This window comes from Balaenoptera acutorostrata, chromosome 2 (assembly GCF_949987535.1).
Source record: "Balaenoptera acutorostrata chromosome 2, mBalAcu1.1, whole genome shotgun sequence".
Classification (NCBI taxonomy): Eukaryota; Metazoa; Chordata; class Mammalia; order Artiodactyla; family Balaenopteridae; genus Balaenoptera; species Balaenoptera acutorostrata.
The window spans coordinates 96,866,357-96,878,940 of record NC_080065.1 but is presented as its reverse complement, the minus strand read 5'-3'; the positions used below and the strand labels follow the sequence as shown (position 1 = coordinate 96,878,940).

The window sequence follows — 12,584 nt, the reverse complement described above, 5'->3', positions numbered from 1 at the left end:
CAATAACCACTCAAGGTCAATTCTCCTTTTTCTAATTATTTTATAAAATCTAAGACTATGAAAAACAAACAAAAACAAACTCATAGATACAGAGAACAGATTAATGGTTGCAAGAGGCAGGGGCTTAGAGGAGTGAGGAGGGTGGATGAAATAAGTGAAGGGGATCAAAAGGTACAAACTTTGAGCTATAAAATAAATAAGTCCTGGGGATGTAATATATAGTATGGTGACTATGGTTTAAAACACTGTACTGTATACTGGAAAGTTGCTAAGAGAGTAATTTTTTTTCGTTTTTCAACATCAACATTTATTTTTTAAATTAATTTTTATTGGAGTACAGTTGATTTACAATGTTGTGTTAGTTACTGTTGCAGAGCAAAATGAATCACTTATACATATACACATATCCACTTTTTTAGATTCTTTTCCCCTATAGGTCATTACAGAGTACTGAGTAGAGTTCCCTGTGCTATACAGTAGGTTCTTATTAGTTATCTATTTTATATATAGTAGTGTGTATATGTCAATCCCAATCTCCCAATTTATCCTTCCCCTCCCTCTTTCCCCCTTGGTAACCATGAGTTTGTTTTCTACATCTGTGACTCTATTTCTGTTTTGTAAAAAGTTCATTTGAGAGAAATATTTTTTTTTTTGGCTCCACCGAGCAGCACGTAGGATCTTAGTTCTCCAATGAGGGATTGCACCTGCACCCCCTGCATTGGAAGCATGAAGTCTTAACCACTGGATCGCCAGGGAAGTCCCTGAGAGTAATTTGTTTAATAAATATTTTTATTGAGACATAATTGACATATAACATTAGTTTCAGGTGCATAACATAATGATTCAATATTCGTTTGTATTGTGAAATCATCACAACTCTAGTTAACAGACTAGAGAGTAGACCTTAAAAGTTCTCATCACAAGAAAAATTTTTTTAACCATGTGTGGTGATGGATGTTGACTTATTGTGGTGATCATTTCACAATATATATAAATACTGTCATTAGGTTGTACACCTAAAACTAATAGAATGTTATATGTCAATAACATCTAATTTTTTAGAATAATTTTAAAATAAAATCTAAGACTTTATGACCAAATAGAATTTATCATTTTTAATTTATACTCAAATGCTATGAAAGCAACTGAGTTTATAAAATCCCAATGAAAACAAAATATCAGGTAACCTAAATACCTAGCTATGTAAAAATATTTACCTTTACAAATGTGCCTGCTAAGTTTCCTCCACTGAAGTATGGGAGATTTTCAATTAAGCAGTCATAATACCATTTATATCTAAGAAACCTGCCACTCTAGGCCTCTAAAAATAATCTTTATACCACCCTCCTAATCTGTCTGAGAATGGAAAGTGGGATTCCTAGAAATCACCTATATGTAGTATAATGGAGCTCTCTTTGAAAATGAGTTCTCTTGCTTTGGAATATAACTGAAAGACAAAAGCAGTAATTTACCTTCTCTGTTTTTGAAGGAGCTGGGGAAAAAACAAAGAATAGATAGGAATTCTACTCCAAATCTCCCCCCAGTTATAATCACTCAACTGATCTACTATAACATATGGTATCTAATAGACCAAATTAATAGCAATGCATCAACCACTATTCAATAATGCCCACAAAAGACCTTACAATTATTTTTTTAACTGTATATATTGGAAAAATCCTGTATGCCTGGAAAAGAGTACTTTCTGCAAAAACACAATTTTTTAATATATAGATACAGCCTACATTCAAGAGAATTGAAGGATAAATAACATGTCTACCTTTTCAAGAAATAACATATTCTTCCCCCACATAGCTGAATTTCTAAATTATACATCATTTCCTTTACTCAGGCTCACACTATCCTTATCTTTTCTTTCCCATTTATCACTTTCCTCAATTTTTCACTATTATTATCTTAAAATTTTTAAGTGATTTTTAGATTTTGCTTTATAAAATTAAATTCTTAACAGTGTCTTGAGCACACAAGAAAGGAATGCACTCTAAAAAAATCAATAAATGGATATTAAATTCAAGATAATTTTCTTCTAAGTTTTGTTCTATATACTTTGAATAATATACAATGTTTCTTAACTAAAATTTTAGAGCATTCCTAAATAAGATATGATTAAAGATAAGGAATTTGGGTTTATAAAAAAGAAATATACATATAAGTATAAATAAAAATAAAAATATACATATACATAGTTCTACAAGGAGAAAACTGAGAAAATGAAAGAAAAAAGTAGAGAAAAACATGATAATTTTAACATATTAACAGTTTAGGAAGGTATTTTTCTGAGCAATTAATAAAATGTGACTTTATAATGAAACAAAATTAACAGAATCATATCTATTTTTTAATTTGTTACACTTACCCTAGAAATGTGTTTAACCAGCAACACTTCAAAAATAAAATGACAATAATAGTACCTGGAATGCTCGGAGAAGTGCCATGTGGTCACTGAAAGTCCCTGCAGTGAAACGTTTCCTACAAAGCATAGCTGCACGTTTTTGAGAGGCCTGCGTTGGCAGGACAAAAGGATCTCGATAGGCTAGTGTGCAGGCAATTGTAAGGATGGGGTCCAGACACTTTAACACCACAGCACACAGGACCATTTTACCAAGATGTGGTTCTACTGGCAAGTCAGCCAAATGATATCCAAGTTCAGTGAGATCTTCCCATGCATCCATTGCATCTATTGTCTAAATAAAAGGATATAAAATAGAACTTGACATGACCAAAAACTGTTTAATGAAACCACATACTTAAAAATCCATAAGTAAGATACAAGAACATAAATTTTCTTTTGCTACTGTACCTCATAAAAAATATATTTTGCTTCAAATATATTACGTAAAAATGAACTATACCTACTGTGTTACTATAATTACCACGAGAGTATTATTCAAAATACATAATATGAAGATAATTTTTTTAGGTACAAAATTAGTTAAGACATCTTCTCAATTGGTTTAAATTTCAGGTAAAATGAAACTATTAAGACACCAACCTTAAGCATGTGCACAGCATTTCTTACAATTAAAGCTGGTGGAGGTTCAGGAGCTTTCATAAGGAAATCAGCAATAGGACAATTAACTGGGGCTAAGAGCTTGGTATGTAAACAAAGTTCCTGTAAATAAGAACAGCAAATAATTTTGAAATACTGACACTTATAATTGATATTTACTTTTTAAAAAATCCTGGGAACTATAGTTTCCCAACACAGACTAGTAGAGTCTCTGATTAAAATGAACAGCAGAGGGAACAATGTCTTTCTATGAAAGATGGGCTCATACCTCAGTGTGAGAATTTTAATAACCATCCTCCATCAACTGCGGGCAATGTCTCCTCACACAGTTCTTATATATAACAATAACAGTCACTGTCCAAAAATCTTTTTTTTCCCTTTATATTACATTCTAGAATCTTTTATCCATTCAACAAATATTTAAGTGCTTGCTAGATGCCAGGCACCACGTATCAAGTTGGAGAAAAAGAAGAGGATAGGCAGACACTGCCCCCATGGATTTTCACTGTGTGTGAAAAACAGAATAATTATATAATTAACTACTTAATTACAACTGGGATAAGTGCTATGAAGGATACAGGGAACTAAAGACATAAACACAAGTTCAAGAAAGAGTAGGAGGAGGCAGCCATGGGAAGTCAAAGACAATTTCTCTGAGGAAATGACACTTAAATTAAGATGTACAGATTAATTAGGAGTTAAACAGAAAAGGAATAAGGGGGCGGTTTCAATGGAGAGGGGTTAGCACATATGAAGGCCCTAAGATAGAAGGAAACAAAATGTGCTTCAGAAATTGAAACTACTGGTATGAGCAGAGAGAAGAGGAAAGGCAAGAATTAAAAAATTAAAACTGGAGACACAAGCAGGAGAGACAATTTAGGCTTTTGTTAAGAACTTTGCATTTTATCCTAAGAAGAATAGAAAATGGCACACAGGCATGGAGAAGTGGGAAGTCATCCAGGTACCTGGATGCCAAAAATATGACCCAGTGTCTCTTTAAGGTTTGGAAGCCAGCATCTAGCTCAGCACACCAGAGAATCAAATTAATGCACTTATGATAGTTTTCCCTAGAAAGTACATAGTGTTTGGCTGTTCCATGAAGTCAGAAAACCAAAAGGAAAACCATTCATACAGGCCAGGAAATCTCAGTGAACTCAATTCCAAAACTACCAAGGTAAGCTCAGCATCTTAAACTGAGATTTTGGTATTATCTTTTGTACTTTAAATGATTTGTTTTCTACTTCTCATTGAGAATTTAAAAGGTGAACACTCATGTGGTTGACAGACTCCTAGAATGTTATATTAAAAAAACAATATATCTATAAACCATACTAAAATTCAAATGCACTCAAGTAATTCTTTTAAATTTTGGAGGCTTTTGAGTTAAATTTTCTTATACAGAAAAAAATATTAGTTATATATAACCACGCTCCATAATATATATTTTATAATTTTATTTTATAAATTGATTTTTTAAAAGCCCAATCAGTATAAGTTGAAATGGTCCCTCTCCTCCCTCACCCACAAAGAATAGCCTTTTAGATAGAGTTAAGTAAATTTCCACCTGTAATGGCATTCTCAAAAGTTCTGGAGTCTGAAATTCCAACATATTCTGGAATCGAAGTCTACTGAACAGCCGGAAACAAATTCCAGGTCTGCATCGCCCTGCCCTTAAAATTAAAACACAAACTTTAGGTTCAAACAAGGAATAAAGACTATAATAAGGAAACTGTAAAAGCAATATGATTTAGGAGACAGAACAATGAACCAGTATCAGGACATCTGAGTCTGAACCTCTACTCTGATACTGATCCCCTAACCTTTGAAAAGGTACTTCACATTTGTGGGACTCAATTATTTCATTTATAAAGTGAGATTCATGAATGACAAGTAATACTACCTGACAAGTAATACTTCTAAGACAATGGTAAAAATTTACATACCATATATATATATATATATATATATATATATATATATATATATACACACACACAAAAAATAAAAGTGAGTAAAAAATAAGGCATGAATAAATATATGGTAATTTAAATTTAATCAGTTTTACAGAGCTGATACTAAGCACTGTGTTTAGGCCCACTAAACACAGAGTTGTGGAAGTTATGCATTACACAACTCTAAGGGAGTGTCATTTACCCCACGGTCATAGAGACTTGCATAATTTTCTGGAAAGCACTAGAAATACATCTTGAGGAAAAGCACTTTTAATTTCATCCAAAGTCCCTGTATCAGCTAATAGCAAGGCTGAATATGCCAAGTGACAGAGACACAGAAATATCCCTACGTATCCTCACAAAGCTCATAATCCAAAGAGACAAACCTAACTATAACACAGTGTGATACAAGTTAGAAAATCTGACATTGTTGGACCATTCCTTCCTTCAACAAATATTTCCCTCACTACATACCCATTAGCTTTCCCACCTATCCAGCCTCCTCTGAAAGATTTCTATCCTTCCCAGTCCTTAAATGTTGATGTTCCTCTGAGGTCAGACCTTAGCCCTCTGCTCTCCTTATTCTGCTCTCTCTCAAGTGATATTAATAATCCTAACTTCAAATTCCATCCATCTAGGTCTTCTTATCCTAATTCTAGACCTGTATTTCAGAAGGCTCTTAGCTCCACTTGGATTTTCCACAGTCAACTCAAACAACACAACCAAAAATTAATTCTCCCCACATAACCACACTTCACATTTTCCCCAATAATAGCACCACCATCCACAAAATTTTCGTAGAAACCTGTAAGACATCCTTCATTCCACTCTATTACTTACCCCCCACCCCCTGGACATACAATCACCAATATTACTCTCCTGAATATCTCTTGAATTAGTTACTCACAGGCACACCTCAGAGATATTTCAGGTTCGGTTCCAGACCATGGCAATAAAGCAAACATTGCAATAAAGTGAATCACAAGAATGTTTTGGTTTCCTAGTACACAGAAAAGTTATGTTTACACTATACTGGAGTACATTAAGCGTGCAATAGAATTATGTCTAAATAAACAATGTGCATACCTTAATTTTAAAAATACTTTATTATTAAAAAACGCTAGCCATCATTTGAGACTTCTAAGTCACAGCCTCTTTGCTGGTGGAGAGTCATGCCTCAGTGTTGATGGCTGCTGACTGACCAGCTGCAGGCTGCAGGCTGTGGCAATTTGTTAAAATAAGACAATAATGAAGTTTACCACATCAACGGCCTCTTCCTGTCATAAACTATTTCCCTGAAGCATGCCATGCTGTTGGATGGATAGCATTTTACCCACAGAACTTCTTTCAAAATCAGAGTCAATTCTCTCAAACCCTGCTGCTGCTTTATCAACTAAGTTTATGTAATATAATCCTTTGTTGTCATTTCAACAATCTTTACAGCATCTTGACCAGGAGTAGATTCTATCTGAAGAAACCACTTTCTTTGCTCATCCATAAAAAGCAACTCCTCATCTGTTAAAGTTTCATCATGTGATTGCAGCAATTTAGTCACATCTTCAGGCTCTGCTTCTAATTCTAGTTCTCCTGCTATTTCCACCACATCTGCAGTTACTTCCTCCCTCAAAGTTATCCATGAGGCTTGGAGTCAACTTCTTCCAAACTCCTGTTAATGTTGATATTTTGACGTCTCCCCATGAATCACAAATGTTCCTAATGGCATCTAGAGTGGTGAATCCTTTCTAGAAGGTTTTCAATTTACTTTGCCCAGATCCATCAGAGGAATCACTATTTATGGCAATTATAACCTTACAAAATGTGTTTCTTAACAAATAAGACTTGAAAGCTGAAGTTACTCTTTGATCTATGGGCTGAAGAATGAATGTTGTGTTAGCAGGCAAGAAAACAATATTAATCTCGTTGCGCATCTCCATTAGAGTTCTTGGGTGACCAGGTGCATTGTCAATGAGCAGTAGTATTTTGAAAGGAGTCACTTTTTCTGAGCAGCAGGCCTCAACAGTGGGCTTAAAATAGTCAGTAAACCATGTTGTAAACAAATGTGCTGTCATCCAGGCTTTGCTGTTCCATTTATAAAGCATAGGCAGAGTAAATTTAACATAATTCTTAAGGACCTTAGGACTTTTAAAATGGTTAATGAGCACTGGCTTCAACTTCAAGTCACCACTTGCATTAGCCCCTAACAAGAGAGTCAGCCTGCCCTAGGTGGCATTTTCTTCCAAGAAATGGCTGTTTTCCAAGGAAAATCTGTTTAGTGTAGCCACCCTCATTACCTTAGCTAAATCTTCTGGATAACTTGCTGCAGCTTCTACATCAGCACTTGCTACTTCACCTCCACTTTTATGTTATGGAGTTGGCTTCTGTCCTTAAACCCCATGGAATAACCTCTGCTAGCTTCAAACTTTTCTTCTGCAGCTTCCTCACCTCTCTTAGCCTTCACAGAATTGAAGAGAGTTAGAACCTTGCTCTGGATTAGGCTTTGGCTTGAGGGAATGTTGTGATCTTCTTTCCAGACCACTAAAACTTTCTCCACATCAGCGATAAGGCTGTTTCGATTTCTTATCATTCATGTGTTCAATGGAGTAGCACTTTTTATTTCATTCAAGAACTTTTCCTCCACATTCACAACCTGGTTAACTGGTGCTAAGAGGACTAGCTTTCAGCCTGTCCTACTTTTTGACATCCCCTCCTCACTAAGCTTATTCACTTCTAGCTTTTGATTTAAAGTGAGAGAAGTGCGACTCTTCCTTTTACTTGAACACTTAGGTGCCGTTGTAGGGTTATTCATTGGCCTAATTTCAGTACTGTGTCTCAGGAAATAGGGAAGCCCAAGAAGAAGGAGAGAGATGGGGAATGGCTGATTGGTGGAGCAGTCAGAACACACACAATATTTATGGATTAAGTTTGCCTTCTTATACGAGCACAGTTCGTGGTACCCCAAAACAATTACAATAATAACATCAAAGACCACTGATCAGAGATCACCATAACAAATATAATAATAATGAAAAAGTTTGAAATATTTCAAGAATTACCAAAATGTGACACAGAGACAAGAAATGAGCCATGCTGTTGGAAAAATAGTGCTGATAGACTTGTTGAACACGGGGTGCACAAGATTGCCATAAACCTTCAATTTGTAAAAAATTCAGTATCTGAGAAGTGCAGTAAGGGGAGGTATGCCTATATTTCTCTTTATTTCAACCACCACTATAATAATTCAGGCTACTCTCATCTCTCCCTTATTGTAAATGACAGGATTAATGAAAAGAGTCTCCTACTGGGGTCCTCCTACCATCATTTTTGTCTCTACCTATTCATTCCTCAAAAAGGTGAAAGAATACTATAACTATGTTATTAAGAAGAAAAAGAAGAGAGAGAAAATACAAAATGGTCCTAAAGGACCAGTCTGCAACTTACCTCTTTCCACTCATTTTTCATTATTCTCCTCTAAACTAAACTCCATCCAAACAACTTTCTTTGTCACTCTTGCCTTTAGGCCTCTGTGAATGTTTTCCCTCTGCCAGAAATGCCTTCCCAAATTACCTATTTAATCATATTTGTCTCAGATTCTATCTTAACTCCTCTAGAAGCATTATCCAGTTACAGTGCAGATCACATAGTATTAAAATTGCTTAATTTATTGGATTCCAAGATGGACTGCAACATTTCCCCATCTCAAACTTTACCCATCAGACCATAGTTTATTCATCATTGCATCCCTAACACTTGCACAGTGAAGGCTGCCAAAAAACATCTGTTGAAAAAGATGACAAAGAAAATTTCCATAATTTCTGATTTTTATCCCTGATAATATACTATTAACATGGTGTAAGTCCAGCTCAATGTGCCAAGCCACACTTGTCATAAGAAGACAACTGACACAATAACAACAACAAATAACAACAACAAAGAGCATTCTATGAAGTTAAAAAGTACAGAAATCAATGTATCCACCGTCTTCAGTAGGCAGCACTCTTAAAGTCAGTATCTGATGTTTTCTTGTTAGTTAAAATGCAAGAAAAATCAGTCAAATAATTACTGAAAAATATGACTCTTTTTAATCTTGCCTTTTTAAAAATGAAAAAGTAATGCAAGTATGTGCTAAAGTAAATAACCGAAATACAAAAAATACAAAAAATATAAAATAAAAATTAAGTCTCCTTCCTCCAAGAGCCCCACAAATCCTCCTTCTCAGAGTCAACAATCATTGTTTTGTAATGGTTATCTCAGCCTTGACAACATATGTGTGTCTAAATATACATGCAAACATACACATGCACAGATATTTTTTAGAACAAGAAAATACTAGATACATGTTTTATACCTTACTTTTTTCAATTAATATGAGTTTCTGAAAACTCATTCCATATAAAACACATACATCTATATATTTCCCTTTAACAGTTACTTAGTATGACATTGTGTGGCAATAATATAATTTGCTTAATCACTTCACTACTTATGGATACTACAGTGTTCCTAGACTTTTCACTACTACAAATAATACTGCAAAAAACATCCGTAAACATACTTCTTGGCACACATGTGCAAGTATACTCAGGATAAATTATGAGAAGTGGAATCCACTGCTAAAGGGGAGATCTGCATAAACAGTTTCAAATCATCCTCTGAAGAAGTCACATCAATATACACTCCCATCAGCAAACTGTGAAAGCCTATTGGCCCATGCTTTTGTCAACTCTTGTTATGTGTGTTGTTAAAAATTTTCATTGATGCCATTCTGATAAGTAAAAAATAGTACCTCATTAATTTGCATTTCTTTAGGTATATATGAGATATATGTGGTATATGTGAGGTTAATGTAGTGGTCTTTATTTAATTGATTTTCATGGAGCTTTTTTTGTATTGTACAGAAATTAGTCCTACATCTTACACTGCTTTTATTTTTGTTCTTTAAGTTTCTTATGTCTTCTGAGTGTAGATCATACTAGACAAAAATTTTTATTTTTAACATAACCTAAATTCGACTTTTAAAATAAGTATTAAAATGGTCTGCTTTGCAAAAATAATATAAAAATTAAGACTAACATGAAAGTTTTAACATTTTATAGAAAGTAGAATATACATTAAATATGTAATACATATGAAAATGTTTCCATTTTATAGGCAATTGAATCAATCCAATACATTAAATATACATTACCTGCCTTTTCGCTGTATGGCACTAGCTTTGGAAATCCACACCATTTTTAACATTGTAACAAAATTCAGTGCATCAAAGGATTTCTGTAATATTTAAATCACCTTCATGTTAATACATAAAAGGTACTTAAGAAGAAATAGCAGAAAACATTATGAATATATTTTAGCACATCAAGTTTAATTCAAAGTCCCTTTTGATTAATTAGAACAGGGTACTGATTTAAAAAAAAAAAATCCAGATTTCTGGTCACAAACATTCTAAGGAAAAAGAATGAAAACTAAACTTAGAAGAGCTGTAAAACTTCCTCATTCTGTGCCTTGCTAAGCTCTCTGTTTTTCTCTGCTACACTTGGATAATGGCAGTCAGTTCTCATAAGGCATCAAGATTGGAGAGAACTGATCTATTCCTTGAGGTCATTTTCTATCAGATTTACATCATTGTGGGTAATAGGAGTGACCAGGGAAAGACGTTTTCTGAAATACTTTCCAGGAAGCTGATTGGAAGAAGAACAATAATCACTAAAGTAATTCTATTCCCAACTGAATAATTTTTAACCCCTTCCATTTTACCTCCTGCTGAACTACTAATGCAGTTAGCCTAACCAGAATGTTACAAAAGAGAAAGTAAAAAAGAACCATTACTATCCCCATACTTTCACTTCTAAAGTGGAAACTTACGTAGAGAAATATTTTAAAAGAATTCACTGCTAGAATATATACATCAATCATTCAGTGACTTTACACTTTCCTTTTCATAAAATAACTACATAGAGCAAATACAAATGTGTTCTCATAATTGTTTAATTATGGGATTTTTAGAAAATATGCTGCTTATTTTGTTTTTAATAAAATGTTATATTTAACAATTTTGTATATAAAATAACTTTTGGCACTACCATCACAGTTTACTTGATAAATAACACCTAAAGGTAATTAATATTTTCACATTAAAAATTATCATCTATATCCACTAGAACAGACATAATTTGCTTTCCCAACATGGATAGCATTGTTCTCCTTGAAAAATCAACTACCTCTATCACTTTCAATTATTTCAGTGAAAGGATCGACCAAAATTAAGGGTGCTGAGAACTGCTGGGCATTCCAACACTAAAAGGAAATAAATGCTGCCTTTTATTTATATCAGGAGTTGGCAGTAAATATTTTAGCCTTTGCAGAGGGGGTCTGCTGCAACTACTCAAATCTGCCACTGGAGTGTGAAATCAGCCACAGACAATGGGTAAAAAGTAGACATGGCAGTATTCCAACAAAATTTATTTTCACGAAAGCAGGTGATGGACCCAATTTTACTGCTAGCCATCATTTGCTGAAGCCTGGTTTTATGTTTGTTTTTTTTCTATCAGCATGGTTCTCTTGAACTAAGTATCTTTTGAATACCTACTATATGTGGAGCACTGGAGATATAACAATGAACAAGAGGGACACGGTCCATGCCCATGAGTAGAAAGAAAACATACAAAATATGTAATCAAATTCCCACATTGACAAAATTTTCACTGTAACTAGCCAAATCCTTTATTTTATTCCTAATATTTAGTGAGCAGAGGCTAAATTTTTGTATAATTTGCTAAAATAACAAGACAGATCCTACAAACTGAATTGTTTAAGGTAGAATATTTACTTTAGTGAAACCAACATTTACTATGTTAAATTCATCCTAGAACCAGAAATTTTCCCATTAAAATGAATTCTGCTTATAAAAGCATTTATTGTTATGGAACTTAACCTTCGTCATTTAGGTAAAAATACAACTTATCCATACATACCTCTTTCACTTTACCAGAATCAATAACAAAGACAACGTCATTGACTGTGATGCTGGTTTCAGCAATATTGGTGGAAAGGATCTGCAATAGGATATTATGTTATCGTTAATATGAAAGCAAAACCAATGACTAATAAAATGGAAAAAAGAAGATTTTATGAAGCTTACTATTTTTCGAACACCTGCAGGTGGGTTTTTTAATACCTTCTTTTGATCGGACGTTTGCATATTTGAATGAAGCATAAAGACTTGGTATCTGCTGACAATTAAGAGAAAATATATTGTGGTACCTAACTGTTATTTAATGCAATAAATATAAAGCTTTAGCTTTTACCTATGAGTATTGTCAGCGAACCGCCTGTCATCAAACAGGATGCGATCCCTCAGACCAACAATTTCATCATATCCAGGCAGGAAAATCAATATTGCACCTTGAAGAAGAATGACTTTTTTTTAAACATTAAACCTCTTTGTAAAACCAGAATCAATCAAAACAACTAACTATAATGAACTACATCATGTGTTTTCAAGTACTGATAAACTCTAATACTTATAAGATGACACAAGAGATTTGTGCATTATTATCAATAAAATTGTATAAAAATTTGTACACACACAAAATACTAAATTT

The 12,584-nt window shown here is 33.8% G+C and overlaps 1 protein-coding gene across 6 annotated transcripts in view; it reads right to left on the bottom strand.

Moving 5' to 3' along the window:
• YTHDC2 (YTH N6-methyladenosine RNA binding protein C2) overlaps positions 1 to 12,584 on the bottom strand; it is an 80,720-nt gene that overhangs the window by 34,850 nt on the left and 33,286 nt on the right. For 5 of the 6 annotated variants that reach the window (XR_009007132.1, XM_057540518.1, XM_057540517.1 and 2 more), the window contains exons 14-20: positions 12,288 to 12,384; positions 12,122 to 12,212; positions 11,955 to 12,035; positions 10,169 to 10,251; positions 4,596 to 4,701; positions 3,014 to 3,133; positions 2,433 to 2,705 (exon numbers count right to left, since the gene is read on the bottom strand). Coding sequence is in view for 5 of the 6 variants with exons in the window: in XM_057540518.1 (XP_057396501.1) it covers positions 2,433 to 2,705; positions 3,014 to 3,133; positions 4,596 to 4,701; positions 10,169 to 10,251; positions 11,955 to 12,035; positions 12,122 to 12,212; positions 12,288 to 12,384 (851 nt within the window). In the remaining variant the exon portion in view is untranslated. The remainder of the gene's footprint in view (positions 1 to 2,432; positions 2,706 to 3,013; positions 3,134 to 4,595; positions 4,702 to 10,168; positions 10,252 to 11,954; positions 12,036 to 12,121; positions 12,213 to 12,287; positions 12,385 to 12,584) is intronic. The other variant, XM_007192112.2, reaches the window with a different exon arrangement.